Raw genomic sequence first — 16,992 nt, forward strand, 5'->3', positions numbered from 1 at the left:
TTCACTTCCCTATAAGAAAATATGCTAAATTTAAAAATCAAAGCATTTTCCCAACTGTAAAACGATTAAAACGTGTATACAAATACACATTTACTACAATACTATACACACATGAGTCATTTTGTGATTGTTGTGATACGATTGTAAAAACAATACATTCATTGTTATTTTGCGCCACTAAAAATCTAAAAAAATACATACATTATACGTTATGAATGTTGATAATTATGAGCTGGGTACTCAATTATCAATTATTATTTAAATTTATTTGTTCATTGTTTATATAACTATAAAAAAAACTATTTTTATTGAAGTGTAATAAGAATTTTCGCAGTGGATAATACATTTTCCATGTAATCGTGTCGTGTTGTGTGATAGACAATACTTCTCCTCTCATTTATTCTGTTATTTAGGTAAAATAAAAAATGTGGATAGTGCAACTGAAATTATTTTGTTTAACGATTCTACTGTACACGTACTTTTATTTTAAGAGTATTTTATTTAATATGGCGTGTACGAAAGGCTAATATAATATGTATTAGATACCTACCTATATTTTGACAATTATAGTCTATAATAATATGTATGTTTATAAATTATAAATCAATATCGAAAGGTTATCGACTTGTATAAGTACTTACGTGACTATTATATATTATCTCTAAAAATAGTGGGTATGAAAACTAAATTGCGTAGTGTGTAAAGGGTCGTATCCCGTTTCGCCGCCTAATTCTCAAATTATTTTTGTTTTAAAACTTGGTTGTGATTATGAATTTGTGATTTAAAAAGTGATAAATAGACACAGTGAAATATTTATCATTTGAAACGATCTTAATACTGTACATGAACTATAATTAGGTTCTTAGTTACGACCTTAGTTCAGAATTCAGATAGTTCAGTCTCCAGTGACTATCTGAATTCTGAAGTTATCGGTTGATAAATCCCCGATAATTGTATAGATAAAATAGAATGAGTAGTGTGTCGTGACGGCGATAACTATAAAGTTAACAATACAGTCAGTATCGTATGATCATCATCAATGTTAGCGAATTTGCAATTTGCAATTTGCATTTTAAAATAATAATAATTGAAAATTGGATAAATAAATATTGTATTCAATATTTAAAATATTGAATACATTTCTACACAGTGAAAAGAGAAATGCCTTATTTTCAATAATAACTGTTTTAAAAATGATAAAACAGTAAAAAAATATTGAAAGTGCACTAACAACTGTGGTGCTCGCAAGATAACTCCAATTTTTAAATTCATCGAAATAAAACAGCGGCAAAAAGAGATCTGACCGTGTAAAGGTAAAACATTAAACATCTATATAATCATTACTCAAATGTGATATCAATTACCTATGTATATTGTATATGTAGTTTTATAGAGTACCTATACATTAACTTTTTATCTATACAATTTCAAAATTCATTGAACTTTTTTGCCTTTTGACGATCAATTGATATTTAGATTGGGCGTAGGTACTGTAATTTTAGTTTAAAAAAGTTGTCTAGAATAAAAGATAATTTGAAAATAAAGCAGCAGGACGCATAGGATTCAAGTTTTCAATTACGGTGGACACTGGACTGTGACTACACATTTTGTCCCCATCGCCTCTAACAATATACTCCATAACCTAACCTTCTCATAAATATACTTATAAATAATAAAAACAATTTTTTTTTCACATTAATATCATTATTATTAGAGCCGGTAAATATTAGTTTATTTTTTATAAAAATATTATATTATAATTAAATGACTAACAATAATAATGATTCGCGAAAAACGTCTTCGCGTCGTATAGCCAATCAGCACACTACTGACTTACTATATACTACCTTTCTATTGGTTATTATTATTATTGGATGCGTTTTAACCTATCTTAACTACTCGAGACTCAAGACTAAGTACGTCAGTCGTAGTTAGAACGCAGTGATCTATACTTCAAACCCTGCAGGATCGTTCAAAGCACCGAACCGTTGTCATCACATCGCATATACCTACGTCGACAATAATAATTGATTCATCGTCGATTCTACATTCTGAGGTAGGTCGTGGACGATTGCTTAACTATATGCTTTCAAAAATTATTTTAATATATTATAATAATGTATGGTGCTAGTGTAGCGTGTGATCTACCAGCTCGCTTCTGGTGTAGCGTACGATCTACCTAACCTCTTATTACAAGTGTTTTCACACCAAATAGTGTGTTTAGATACAAATAACATTTATTTTTTTCACTCTTACAATACAGTTTAAAGTTTTCGTGATTATTTGCAATTATAGGTGCCTTCATTATTTTATTATAACGTGTAGGAAGTACCCTACACGAAACAAAAGCCATCAGTGTTTGGCAAATTTAAACTTTAACATTTGATACAATATATACAATATCGCGATGTCGATGAACCTAAAATATTTAGGAAATAATGAGTCGACAATAATATGAAAATTAAAATAATAAAATGTCATGTTGGACACATCAACAAGCATAATTATTGTTTATTATCCGCTCTAATACTTTAAAATAATATGCAGAAATAGGTTCATGTTTTATTATTTTATTATATTATACTATATAGCTATCCTCGTGCACTTTTATTGTTCGTACAAAATGCATCGATCCGTATTTAATTTGGTTACCTAATGCTAAAATTTAGCGTAACGAGTGTGGATAAATACCTATATAGTATTTTTTTTTTTGTTTTGTTTTCTGATTTTGTGTATAAATGATATTTCAGACATATCAACTTAACGTAGGTAGCTGTTCCGGTCAGTGAAGCTTCTTTTTGACCATCTAACAGCAGCACAGCAGCATTTTTTTTCTCTTTTTATTTATTGAACGACCCTTTTTACGTATTTTTCATTCTGGACTAAAAACAACGTAAACGTTTTTTTCTGTTATACTACATGAAGTCTACATCAACTATTCACTAAAATACTAACTTCAAATAATATACCTAACTATATTGATTACATGGATGAAAGAAAATCTTTATGTGCGTATTAATCGATTATTTAAAAAATAAATAACTCAAATTTTTTTTTAACTTATAGCACCTTATAGAATCATGAATAGGCTTAAAAGAAACGGTTAGATTCAGATAGTTATATCGATAGATTATATTGTATCTCCGACAGTACCTACTACGTATCTGACACACGTTGCGTATAAATGATATTTTATACTGAATTCAGCTGCAGTGGTACACTGTTTGTAAATAATATTAAAAACATAATAATATACCTAAATAGAAAATATATTTTATTCTCAAAGCTCCCCCTCGCGCATTCCTACATCATTCACGACGTTCATGATGTTTATAGACTTATAGCAGTACCTATATGCACGGCATTATAGCGATTATTTATCGAGTTCGGAAAAAAAACGAGACCGAACTGCTGGCCGGCACGAGTAAAAATACGTACAATATATAATATTATATTATTAGTATTATTTCATGACGCGTATAGGAATAATATTATTACGCGTCGAATATACACGATTTGGAACAGTAAAATGGAGTACGATTTACAGCGTGCAAAAACGAGTTTTTTTGTTACGATCGCCCCGACGTCGTCGATACGTGTGTGTACAAAATATAAATATACATATATTTATTTAATATTTATGTATAATTACAGGAAGACAAAAACAAAACGAATCATTCCTGTATGAACCGCCGTACCGACATATACATACGCTCCTGCACACCACGGCCCCACCACTTCGCACGTACATGCACGTTATATTATACACACTCACACAAGTCAGACCTTGACCATTATTATCATTTCTACTACTATAACGTACGAGTACTACTACTACTATTATTATTATTATTATTATTAAATATTGGATCAGAGAATCGATCACTAGTTATATTTAATGAATTCGCGTCGAAGTACGTGAACACCACATTCTCTACATAGGATGCTACCAGTCGGACCTACTGCAGAGGTATATTATTTTTAAAATTTTTCTCGTTGTATTAATATAGGTAGTAGAGATATTCTAATAATATTATTAGTGTTTAGCGTATGTGTACCTGCCACCTGTGTATAAAATAGAATTTTTTTTTCTGCACGGTAAATTTGTATTACCTATAATATGTTATAATACATGCTTACACAATACATACCTACATTGTTATTGTTTATTTATAAAACAAACTTAATCATATTATGACATTACCACTGCAAAGTAATAAGTAGATACCTATTCATTATACAAATAAAAATATATGTTCAATAAAATAATTTCCTCCAAAGTGTAATGAAACCAAAATCAAATTCAAATTTGTAATTTTCTAAATCATTAATTCTTGTTAGAATTTAATAATAAAATATTGAAAACATGGCTGTAACTCATAAACATAAATGTTAAGTGTAGGTAGGCAGTATGTGTGATTGGAAATCAAATGGTCTTTCTAATAATTGATTGTTTATTTTCCATACAATGTACTATATTTTTTTATTGTGTGTATGTAATTTATCTATAAAAACTATATGTATTTTTTTATTTATTTAGATGTGGTCAAAAATGTTGTTGTTAAGTTTAAATATTTACATTCTGTTGTCAATAGTGGATGGCAATAAAATTGTATTTTTGGATCCTATGGTGAAGACAAATGAGACCTTAGCTTTAAATGAAAATGGAACTAAGAATGAAATTAAACCAATGAGTTCTATGTTCTCAGATATTATTTTTAATGAAACTAGACCTATGAGTTCTATGTTCCTAGATAAAATTATTAATGAAACTAAATCTATGAAGATAAATCCAATGATGAATGAAACTAAAACTATGAATGAAACTAAAATTATGAATGAAACTAAAACTATGAATGAAACAGTTCATCAACATGTACAGAACAATTCAACTTCAAATAATGTAGAAGTATACTATTTTATCTCTAATTTTATACATTGTACTTATTGGTAAATTTTATTTCTATTTTTTTTTTCAGGTATTGTCGCTAGGTTTATTGGATGCAACATTAAATATTGACAGATCGATTGATAGTTTGCAATCATTATACACCTCTAATCGTGACACTAATATAGTAATATCACCAATATGTATGGCCGCTGCTATGTCACTTGTACTTCTGGGAGCTAAAGGTGAAACTAAAATTGAAGTTGGTAAATTATTTGGTTATGATGTGGAGACAATAAACCATTTAGCTGATAAGTGAGTGTTAGCGCATTTTATTTTGTATTTATATTCTAAAAATATTGTTTATATATTTTAAGCAATAGTCAAAATTTTAAGAATTTGGGATTACTATTAAATTACTTTCAAGCTAACTCTGGTGAAAAATTGGGCTCCGAAGTTAACCTAGCAAAAGCAATTTTTGTACAGAACGGATATAATATTACAAAAAACTTTATAAAAGCAGCTGATGAATATTTAAATAGTAAATTGATTACAGTTAATTTCAAATCAGACGGAGAACACACGAAACACATTATCAACCAGTGCGTATTAATCACAAACCATATAATATGAAATACAGTAAATTATGAAATTTTAGTTAGTTTATATATTAATAAGCAATATAAGTTGTATATTTTTATTTATACGTTTCAGTTTTAATCTGATAATGTATGTCTAATTTAGGCTCAGATATTTTTTTCTGTTTCTATACATTATATTTCTAAAGAGCATTTATTATAAAAATATCTACATTTAGTTTGAATTTTAATGATATAATAATATAACTATTAACTAATGATTTTTTTAATTATAGATTTTAATCTATTTGGAATTTAAAAACTAAATATTTTATATTTAAAATATAATTATTTCTACAGTGACAAAAAAACTATATGGTTAACAGATGATTTAAGTTTCCAAAAATTTAATCTATAACTAAAAATTTATGAATTTCATCACATATAAATTTGTTTAACATTTTACTACCTATATGAGTCAATATAATAAAATAATTAAAAATATAGTTTATGACTAATACGAATAAAGTTAAACATGATTAATCATAGATTATAATTAATGTTGATAACTAGTGTTTATAATCAAACTTTATTTATTTTTATATCAGTATAACATTATCTTAATCCTTTTAGTATTGATCAATTCAATCCATTTTTATCTATTAAAATTCATCGATTTTAAATTATAAATGTAAATAATAATAATAAATTATATAAAATAATCATACTTTTTTCTCAATACTACAAATTACTATCATTATATTTTATAATATGAAAGACTAATTATTTCATTATGATTATGTTTTATTTAATTACAGTAATGAAATAATGAAATAATAAATTCATTAATTACTCATTTATTATATGAAAACATTTAGTGAGTAATGTTAAACTACCAAAGAATAATTCAATTTATTAGTTTTTAATGATGTAATTAAAACCATATAATTTATGAAGTATGGTTAATTTTAACAAAGTGATTGTTTAAAATAAGTTTAACTAAAATTTCAGTTAATTATTTTTTTAAATAAAATATATCTTTGATTTTGAATCTAAAATCTATAATAAAAAACATTTTCAGATTTATTATAATTAGTAACAAGTTTTTCTTTTTTTTTTAAATAGATGGGTATCTAATGAAACACGTGGAAAAATAAATGATATTATGCCAGATATTCCTCCATCTGATACCAAGACTATTATTGCAAGTGCGTTATACTTCACAGGTGAATGGGAAAACCCATTTTTTATCAATTACACCAGAATGTAAGTTTAACTATTATAACATAATATTATTTTGATATATTAACTATTATAAATATTGTTTTATTTTAGAAAACCATTTTGTTATGGACCAAACACTGGTGATAAAAAATCATCCAGGCAAAACAAAGATTGTGTATTCGTTCCAATGATGGTAGGCAGTAGTGAAGTATTGTTTCATAAAAATGAAGAATTAGAGTTTAAAGCCATTGGGCTACCATACAAAGGCAATCAATTTATAACATATTTTGTGCTTCCCGACACAAATGTCAGTTTAAGAGGTTTAATTGCAAAAATGAATGGAAAAGTATTAAAAAACATAACTAAAAATACTAAGTTAGCAGAATTCACATACTTTGTGCCTAAAATGACTCTTAAGTCTTTGATTAACCTACGTCCAGTTTTACAAGTACACAATACTTAATTTTGTTTTCATATGGTTTGATTCTAATATAACTGTTGTTTTTGTTTTTAGAATATTGGAATTAACAAAATGTTTGACCCTTTAAAGGCTGATTTATCAGATATGGCTATAGATCCAGGCTCTTACATAAGTGACATTTTACACCAAGTTGAAATTGATATCAATGAAATCGGTACAGTGGCATCGGCAGCAACCGTAGTAACCATAACAAGAGGAGGACAGGCTATTTTTAATGTAAACAAGCCATTTGTATTTTTTATTCATCATGTACCAAGTGATACAATAGTATTTTGGAGTACTATTTATAAACCTACACCATATTCAATAACACCGCCAAATTTAAATCCTTATAAAAAAACATAAATCACCTATTAGTATAATTTGAAATATTAAAAATTTTTTTATTGTAATCTTGAATACTTATACAAATATAATAATATATATGTTATGTTACTTCACAAATGATCAGTGTATTTATCATCTTGAACAATTTTACTTTTTGGCAAATGTAATTTTCATTGCATGAGTAGGTGTGATCTTGAAACCATTTAATGATAGCTTGGCAGTATTTGATTGGTGTTCATTTTCAAATTCAACAAAAGCAATGTCGTGTCTGTTTGGTACAAGTCGTACTTCTTTAAATCCAGGGAACCTACGAAAATTAAAATAGTTCACATTAAGTTAAATTGTATACAAAACAATAGAATAAAACGTACTGATTGAACAGCATGGACAACATCATCTCAGTCGTTTCGTCAGGAAGGTTGGTCAAGAAAAGAATCTGGTTAGGTGGCTGTTCGGGTACATCTGTTGAAGAAAAAGAATTAGTATTTATACAATAACAGGGCAATTAAGTCATTAATAGGACATCGTATCTGCACATGTCTCTATTTTGATACCACATACCATACCAAACTATATGTTTAGCAGTTCTAATTTTGTGTATTTAACTTAAATGTTAGAGCAAGTCATTATAAAACTAAAAATTAAGAACATCATTTGAGTTTTCTCATTAAGTTTATATGGTATTTCAATTTTTTAGGAGTTATGAGTATGTACAATATTAATACTCAAATATGCTCATTTACTCAAAAGTTTAATCAATTCACACTAACTAAGCATTTTAACACAATATTGGAACTGCTGGATGTACACTTCGGTATGTTATGTGTTAGTAAGAAAGAGACAATGTATGTGGATATGATGTCCTCTTTACAAGTAATATAATAAATAACACTCACTGCCACCAGATACACCTCCTGGATTATTTTGTTGTGCCAAAGCACGTGCTTGCTCTTTAGCTGCTTTACGTCTCTTTTTTGCTTCTTCATCATCCTTTGGTTTCTTAGGTTTTTTCTGGCGCTCAACAAAAGTACCTTTCATCTTTGCAATTATATCTGATTCTGATTTAGCAAATTGTATACGCTAAGAAATAAAATAAAATAAATTCTACCAACTCTAATACTACATTGTTAAATTACACACAGTATAAACATTCAATTTTTGATTAAGTTTATTGATTATTGGTAAAAATATATATTATAATATATCTTATGTAATAGATATTAATGTTCATATTCTAGGACTAGAATACTTTTTAGTTCAAGGACTTATATTACGCATTATTAATCTCGATTACTAAAATATAAGAGTTTTAAGTGTGTTAAATTAATTCATATAAAATATTGAAAAAAATATTAAAATATAAGAATTTTATCAAATTAAAACAAACAATAATTATGATATCTACATAAAGAAAAATAACTATGCACAAAAATGTGTGCAAAATAATTCAAATTACTCAAAATAAAAACTAAATTAAAACATTGGAATAAAAATTATCTATTAAAATCACCATTTATAAAACCAAGCACATAATTTTACTTTGGAAAAAGATAATATAAACCAGGGTGAATACTAAAATGACAAATGGCCTCAGTTCAGTATAAGTATTTATAATTTACAGTATTCGAAAAGTTCACTTGGAAACTGAATTTGCTCACTGTATAAAATACAAAGTTAATTTGATCATTCACTTAAATTATTATTAAATAAATCTTTAACAAACATAAAGTATAGTAAAATAATTTTTTCAAGTTATTTTTTATTTATACAATAAATATTGTATTATTATTATTATTATTATCTATTTATACAACAGCAATTTTCAAGAACATAACCAATACAAAAATAAGATAATAGTTGTTAATATAGTTATTGTTATCTTACATGGTAATACAGTTACTTTTGTTTTATATTTAATATATTACGGAATAATTTAAAAAACATAGCATATAGTGTAGACTGTAGGGCTGGGGTGTTCAATCCGCAGTAGATTTTAATGTCACCCTCACTTTAATTTCAAGACCATTAATTAATAGTAGACAATATTTTGAAAATAAATTTAATTTAAGAAAATAAAAATTAATAATTAATTAATAAAAACATATGAAAAATTTAACTTTATTGGGTCTGTTAGCAAGGGTGTCAGGCAAACATTAATATTATCAATATGGGTGATCAGACGATTAACTTAAACTGGTTTGGTAAATGTATTGTTATTAAAATCCATCTTTATTAAAGGTTGGTGTAAGCTCATAGGGATATACTCATGATATACTCTTAGAAACGTTTCAATTCATTCATTTGTGATGTTCACAAATGCATTCTTCCAAACACTGATAATACAACTATAATACATTAGATATATAATATATCTTACCATAGGCTTATCGTAAAACGGAAATCCTTGCATTGCACGTAAGGCATTTGTAGAACTAGCTATGTCTTTGAATATTACAAAAGCTTGTCCGTTCATTTTAATACCTTTCATTGCCACAATATCGAGAATTTGTCCAAATTGTGAAAATATCGCATACAAAGATTTCTTTAAGTCTTTAAAAATAAAAATATAAAAATTAATACATATTTTAGAACAATAAATTTCCCTTAAATAACTTTTATTCTCAGTAAGTTGTTTCCAAAAAAACTTACCATCTTTTTTTATTTTTTCATTTAAGTTGTTAATGTATATGGTATGATTTGGACGTGTGTCCAACATTTTTCCACAATTTCTATAAACTGAAAATAATATAAATATTATCGAATAACACAATATTTAACATAAAAATACTATAAAATAAGATTTAAGTGTTGACTATACATTAATATATAAATATTTAGTTAATTTATAAATTGCAAAAGAATATCAAAAGAATAAGATTTTATGCGTGATTTTGAATGTTATTAGTATACTTAATTTCACAGTTAATGTTGAGCACTATTACTCAAAAAATATCTTGATATTTGATAAATACTTTTTTAGCCGTACAATTTTAAATACAAAAAAGTATTAATAATTGTAAGTGCATATGATTTATTAAAGAAGTCTACCTATATTAAATTATTGTTGGTCGAATAAAGCGCATAGAAATCCAACGTTATTTCATCAAGTTAATGTCGGCAATATCGAAGGGTAAATAATAACAATGGGTAGAAGACTCGACGCGGAAAGTCCAATGACGTGTTTCCAAAAATTACTTTTTTTTTTTACACATCGCCGACACAACGCTGTCGAGGATGGACTTTTCGAACGTACTTACCTAATCAATTATGTACAGACGGAAATCTTACTTTGGCGTTGTAAGACAACGGTTAACGTAAAACGTATCGAACACACCACAATTTATCTGCGGGATAAACAATTTAAAATTCAGTAAAAAGTAAATTTAAAACATGACAATTCTGGAGTTCGGCTTCTACAATCGAGTATCGACATCCAGAACTTTGGTAACGATAACGAAACCGCACATCATAAACAAAACGGCGTTGACTATAATCAAAATCAGTCCGGCCATCGCTCGGCATATTGTATTTAGCGTCGGCTAGTCTTGAAAAACGAAGTTAGATGGCGCCACTACAATCCACTATAATGCAAACATTATTTCAAATTTTGAAATTCAAAATAATAATATAATAATATTAACATTGATTAAACAAATACTAAGCAATCAATGATTTTAACATATAAATCATATTATTAAAGTATCTAAGGTAAATATAGACATATACCAAGTGTACATTATTATGCAGCATGCAGTATGCAGTGAATGCACTGTGACGTTTTCCTACGAGTTGAATGCGTACTACTTAGACTCGAGATGAAATTCAAAATCGCATAAACGTCACTACACACGAACATGATTTATGATTCCAGTCGTCCGACGAAATTTTAAAATGTAAATCTTGGACCTATCTAGGTGTAGACTGTAGGTATTTCTGACGAAACGATCACTTGATGGCGTATCGACTCCAAATCTTCACCAATGTTTCACGAGTTATTTGCAATGATTTGCGTGTTAAATAATAATGGACTATTTTATTATCAGAGGTGTTACCTATTGAATTACAGGCAATTGTGTTGTGCACTTATGCGTAGATATTATGTGCAAGTCAACTTCACGAAGCAAATCCGTGGTCCATAAACTAATGACAAACAATTTCGAATGATTGTAGGTAGCTGTTGCCTGTTTCCTGTTGTTATCTGTATGTTATAGGTAGTATAAGGTAATTACTAATTACTACAAGGATGACGGGTGTTTATCGATTTTAACATATTTTAAATTTTATAATAGTTTGAACAAGATGAATACAATACAATAAATATTTGGGTATTTGATAAAAAAAAAAAAAATGAATTGAGTCTTTTACGCGGAAAAAAAGTGTCTTCATCTGCATTTTTTAATTTTTATAGGTTTTTAAACTGCGAGGAACTATGCTCCTATCCGACAAATCAAAAAGTAAACAAATAAAAAACATTCATTGACAAGGTTTAAATAAATCCATAAAATACAATCGTATAGGGCATAGGCTATGGTAAGTATGTTGTTTTTTATTTTTCAATTTAATTACCATCCAACGAGTTTCATCCGCATATCATTTACCACTAGTTGTAAAATAGATTTTATATAGTTATAGTTTATAAACTATTTAGTGGGTCAGTGAGAAGTCCAACACTCATTACATTAACAAGTAAGAACCATGAATCATGTATACCTAAGTAATAAATTATTTTAGATTCTGAATATATTGATTTTGTAATGATATAATGTGTGTCTATGATAGCCAATTCCTAATAGGTATCGTTTAAAGTGTTTTTTTTATATGTATATTATGTTACAGGCAAAGTATACACTTTGAGCTTTTACATACAATGTGAAATGTGTTATATATAAAACGGTATTCGTAAATTGGACAATATAATTATTTAATCAAATTTACATTCACCAGGGCCAGAGTAAGCACTGATTATTATTTATAGATTTAGATTAGTTATTGAGTTTGTTCGTTTGTTCTTATTAGCTATCTTACAATGGGTCAATCATTGCGGGCCATCTTTCAACTCTGTACAGTAGAAACCACGAATTAAGACATATTTCATAAAAATTTGAACTATAATTATAAAAAAAATTTAATTCAATAGAATTTTATTCCTTGAAGAGTGCTGACAAGAATAGTCTTTACGATACAAATATCTTTGTTTATTTGGAAAAGTACATTTAACAATTCAATTTAGTTTTAGTTTCAAGAGAATATTTCTGAATCCATTCATCGCATGAAGTACTAAATGATTCATTATTGTATTTCAGTTTGGTTTACAAAAATATTTCAGAAACAGTTTTATTTATAACTTGACAGTAATCGTCAAATTGAAAATTTTCCATATTGAAAAATATTTTTAAAATGGTTTGAAATATAATAATATGTTTGGTTAAATATATATAAAATAAAATATATTATTAATATAATTGATATTGTAAAATATTTTTAAATGTTTTTAAAATATAATAATATGTTTGGTTAAATGTATTTAATAATTATATAAATAATATAGATGAGGGCTAAATACCAGTAGGGAATGTGATAATGTGATATTGTTTCATTCTCCAAATTTTATGACACACATGTGCACTCATGTTTTTGACTTAAAAAAAATTAAATATTAAAATATTGTATATATTTTATAAAAATGTTGTTAAAATAAAATATTTCGATAAAAAAATGTATTCTTTTTTACTTAAAATTTAACAAGTTTAATTTTTACGTGCATTCGTTTTTACTTATTAGTTAATATAACTAATAACTAATTAGGTATAAGTTATTAGTTAATGAACGATATAATATGTTTATTTACCAATTATTTTTTTTTATAAAATTAATTTAATACCTACGAATTATTTTAATAGTAAAAATTATTGTTTTATTATTTTAAATAATAATTTTAACTGCTTCACTAATAAATACACTTTGTTCTAGCTATACTTCTAACCATTTATGAATCAATTCTTAGCAAAACTAAATAATAAAATTAGTATTGCATATTAGGTAATTAATAATTATAAGGAATAACTTGTGCATTATTAATAATTGAATATAATATGTAACAATTGTGTAACTGTGGCAAACAACTATAAATATCTAATAGTTAAATTTATCTCACTGGTTACGGATCTTTCAAGTATGCAAGGCATTGCATTTCTATTAAGCCAACACATAAATATTAATTAAATTTAGCTTTTTTAAAACAAATCAATGATTAATGATAATTTGGTGAGCTAAGATGCGAATGAGACTTGTTGCATTCAATACACACAAATGGTTTATCACCGGAGTGTACAATGGAGTGTTAATGCGGTACACTTATAAATTATTAATTTAAATTTTAAACACAGTCCACTACAAATTTATTGTATTCATAATCATATCATTCATTTTGCATGTTTACGTGGCAACTGGAAATCGAATTATAATAAAAATATAAACAAAAATATTTTTAATATTAGATACCTACCTATACAAGAGAAAAAGAGATTACATAGGTAACAATAAGTTATTATAAGATATTAGCTGATATAAATGCATGCATCGTACATGTCATATGACGTCGTGTAATGTGTCGTTTTGACATAATGGAATTCAGGAATTGTTATTATTACTTGAGTTTTTATGTGATTGTGATATGAATACAAACACAATATGCCTATAAGTACAAAGATAACAAATAATTTTAAGAAATGAAATTGATACACAAAAGACTACCGACTTGAACTCGGTAATCTATACCTATCTTTATTCTATATACATTTTTTACAGGTATATTAATTATATTGTTAATAGTTGTACTACACTGCATTGCCATTTTCCGTACATAATCGAATAATAACGATACCTTCGTCCTACCTAATATAATACTATAGTCGTATAATAGTAATAATGTGTATAGTGTATTATAATGAACTCAAAACTTAACATTCAAACATTTCCAAATTGTTCAAAAACACGTCATCAATGATAAAAATAAACTCACGCATATCCATTAATATTATTTTAGTAATTAACCACGGTATGACGTCGGTCGTATCTGATAATCGGTACCTACTCAATAAAGTTTGTGAGTCGTGCAGATAAATTATTCGTGAATGGCAGACATCCCCCCCCCTACTGTGTTTGGCGTAGTAGGATATTCTCCCCAATATATTTTCGAAGCGGACATTTTCAACTTATTTTTTTTTAAGTTAACTACCTATTTAAAATATTATAAGTTATAATATTATTTATTATTTAATAAGAAATTATTTTTTCTTTCATAAATATAATAATAATTATATAGGTGTATATTTTTGATCAATTTAACTACTGGAAACAATAAAATAATAGTAATGTATAAATTTAATACTTATTTTGCCATATTTTATTATCTTTTAGCTACCTGTTATATTTGTATATTTTATTGTTAGGTATACAATTTTTATTAGTTTATAATTATTTATAATTCATAATAGGTAGTAATAATTCATAGTAGGTTTATAAAAAAAAAACTTAGCCATTTTTAATAATTATTAATTATATTTTATGTAAATGTATAAAATTACATTTACAATTATAATTTATTATATTTGTGAAAAAAAAAAAAAAATTAAAAATGAGAGGAAAATGTCCTACTATGCCAAAAACAGATAGGGAGGGGAATTGTCCGTTTACCATTATTCGTACACTTATATTACTATAAAATTTATGATATCGTTAAATCATCATTGCTCATCGGTGGACAATATTTCATGCGGATACGTATTATATATTATAAATTTAATATATATATATATATATATCACTATATCAGTCTAAATGTATGTTAGCGTATATTGACCCCAACAGAAGAAAATTAACCGGTTAAACTTCTAGAAGTGTATATAATATAGTGATGTACATTTATAATTATTAGCACCACATTGACATTATATGGGTAATGTTTGTCAATTGATATTTCCATAAGTCACGTCTCGTCTCGGTTTCACCATTATAAGTTATTACTTAATTAGTTATTAGTTATTACATATCTACTTCGAGGTCATGACTAATTATTATGATTATATTTATAATGTATTTTAATGGAAACAGGAAAACTGTTGATTTTTGTTACTAAAAAATGCTCAGTGGTGATTAATAATATAGCTATACAGATAGAATTATTATTTTTTTACTTCTATAATATTATTATATGTAAGTATATACATAACTATCATAGAGAATATTTTTACAAATATATTAGCTATCATTAATTATTATTAAATTATAACTGATAAAGTAATAACTAGACCTGTAAAATTGTATCATCTATTTTAAACTCTTTTTTTTATAAATCAATGACTTTTATTCCGGGACCGTTTTTATTCTCGAGAATGGTTTTCTTACCATCATAGAATATAGATAATTATTATTGCAGTATAAAATAGAATTTTATAATATTAAATATAATAAAATTGGGTTATAAATTATAATGTATTATTATTTATTATATAACGATGGCGTATCGTATTTATGGACTATATTATTGGATATAGGTACATTAATTGGATTTTCAAGTTGGTACCAACATGGCAAGAACTAACGATTTGCAGTGGTTTTTAATTTATATTAGTACAAATCAATTATTATGATATAGTGCGGCGATTAATCTTCAATACGAATATTTATTATCATAGGTATACCTGAAACACTAGATTGTGAAAACACTAGATAAAAGCTACTAAGTGATAGGATCAAAAATGTTAATACACAGTTAAGATTCAACAATTTTGACTTGAAATTATTTCTAAATAATAACCTGACATTGTACCTATTTTTAATTGAAACATTAAAAATATAATGAATACAGTAAAATACAATAACCAAAATGATTACCTATGTGTGAGAATATTTTTTTTTGCACATAGAAATATATAATTTTTATTGTCAATATAGACTAGTTTTAGAAATGGTATTTGGTATTAATTATTTGCCAAAAGCAAAGTATTATTATTCGATATTATTTTAGAATATATTTTTACCAACTATAAATATAAATTAATTTACGATTTATTGTCCACTGGTACACATTTTTTTTCTAATAGTAAACACAAGTATCAACGAGGCTACAATAGTAATGTATAATTATATACCTTCAATAAATTATTCATAATTATAATGACGAATTATTAATTATCTGTATTAAATAAGAATGATATTTTATAAATCAATAATATTGTGAGGTAATCGGCAATTAAGTAATAATGGGTAATAGCCAATACTAATAGGTTATATGAATTGGTACTACCTACCTAAATATAAGAACCATTAGGAACTAGTATGCCCAAATTTACAATAATTATTCAATTCGGCCGATGTGTTTCGAATTTCTTTAAATATTTTTATAGGACGTTTCTTCCTACGTTCATATTAGTTATGCGTTATTTTGCACACAGATTCATAGTACCTACAGTCTACTACACTCAAGAAAAAAT

General features: G+C 26.3%; 2 protein-coding genes across 5 annotated transcripts; one reads left to right on the plus strand and one right to left on the minus strand.

The window, feature by feature from the left end:
• Positions 1 to 1,942: 1,942 nt before the first annotated feature.
• LOC114123027 (leukocyte elastase inhibitor-like) lies at positions 1,943 to 7,615 on the plus strand. Of its 3 annotated transcripts, none has more exons than XM_027985872.2 (8): positions 1,943 to 2,056; positions 3,655 to 3,970; positions 4,541 to 4,909; positions 4,980 to 5,203; positions 5,272 to 5,490; positions 6,592 to 6,732; positions 6,802 to 7,138; positions 7,205 to 7,615. In XM_027985872.2, exons 2-8 carry the CDS (start codon positions 3,944 to 3,946, stop codon positions 7,514 to 7,516), a joined length of 1,629 nt encoding a protein of 542 aa, XP_027841673.1. In that variant the 5' UTR covers positions 1,943 to 2,056; positions 3,655 to 3,943; the 3' UTR covers positions 7,517 to 7,615. The 3 variants fall into 3 exon arrangements, with proteins under 3 accessions (XP_027841673.1, XP_027841674.1, XP_027841672.1); XM_027985873.2 differs by having other exon boundaries at positions 4,541 to 4,903; positions 5,266 to 5,490; XM_027985871.2 differs by having other exon boundaries at positions 1,945 to 2,056; positions 5,266 to 5,490.
• Positions 7,525 to 10,943, minus strand: LOC114123028 (U1 small nuclear ribonucleoprotein A). 2 transcript variants are annotated; one of them, XM_027985875.2, is made up of 6 exons: positions 10,787 to 10,943; positions 10,148 to 10,234; positions 9,876 to 10,048; positions 8,395 to 8,578; positions 7,870 to 7,960; positions 7,525 to 7,805 (listed from the first exon to the last, which is right to left on the minus strand). In XM_027985875.2, the coding sequence occupies exons 2-6, from the start codon at positions 10,212 to 10,214 to the stop codon at positions 7,646 to 7,648; spliced, it is 675 nt and encodes a 224-aa protein (XP_027841676.1). In that variant the 5' UTR covers positions 10,215 to 10,234; positions 10,787 to 10,943; the 3' UTR covers positions 7,525 to 7,645. The 2 variants fall into 2 exon arrangements, with proteins under 2 accessions (XP_027841676.1, XP_027841675.1); XM_027985874.2 differs by having other exon boundaries at positions 10,756 to 10,943.
• Positions 10,944 to 16,992: the final 6,049 nt, after the last annotated feature.

The sequence above is a fragment of the Aphis gossypii genome, chromosome 2 (assembly GCF_020184175.1).
Source record: "Aphis gossypii isolate Hap1 chromosome 2, ASM2018417v2, whole genome shotgun sequence".
Lineage (NCBI taxonomy): Eukaryota > Metazoa > Arthropoda > Insecta > Hemiptera > Aphididae > Aphis > Aphis gossypii.

Coding starts and splice junctions, on each gene's coding strand:
- LOC114123027 (XM_027985871.2), top strand. CDS start 3,944: ATGCTACCAGTCGGACCTACTGCAGAG. Junction 3,971..4,540: donor CAGTCGGACCTACTGCAGAG/GTATATTATTTT, acceptor TTATTTATTTAG/ATGTGGTCAAAAATGTTGTT. Junction 6,733..6,801: donor TTTATCAATTACACCAGAAT/GTAAGTTTAACT, acceptor GTTTTATTTTAG/AAAACCATTTTGTTATGGAC.
- LOC114123028 (XM_027985875.2), bottom strand. CDS start 10,214: ATGTTGGACACACGTCCAAATCATACCATATACATTAACAACTTAAAT. Junction 8,579..9,875: donor CGTTTTACGATAAGCCTATG/GTAAGATATATT, acceptor TTTATTTCTTAG/CGTATACAATTTGCTAAATC. Junction 7,806..7,869: donor TTGTCCATGCTGTTCAATCA/GTACGTTTTATT, acceptor TAATTTTCGTAG/GTTCCCTGGATTTAAAGAAG.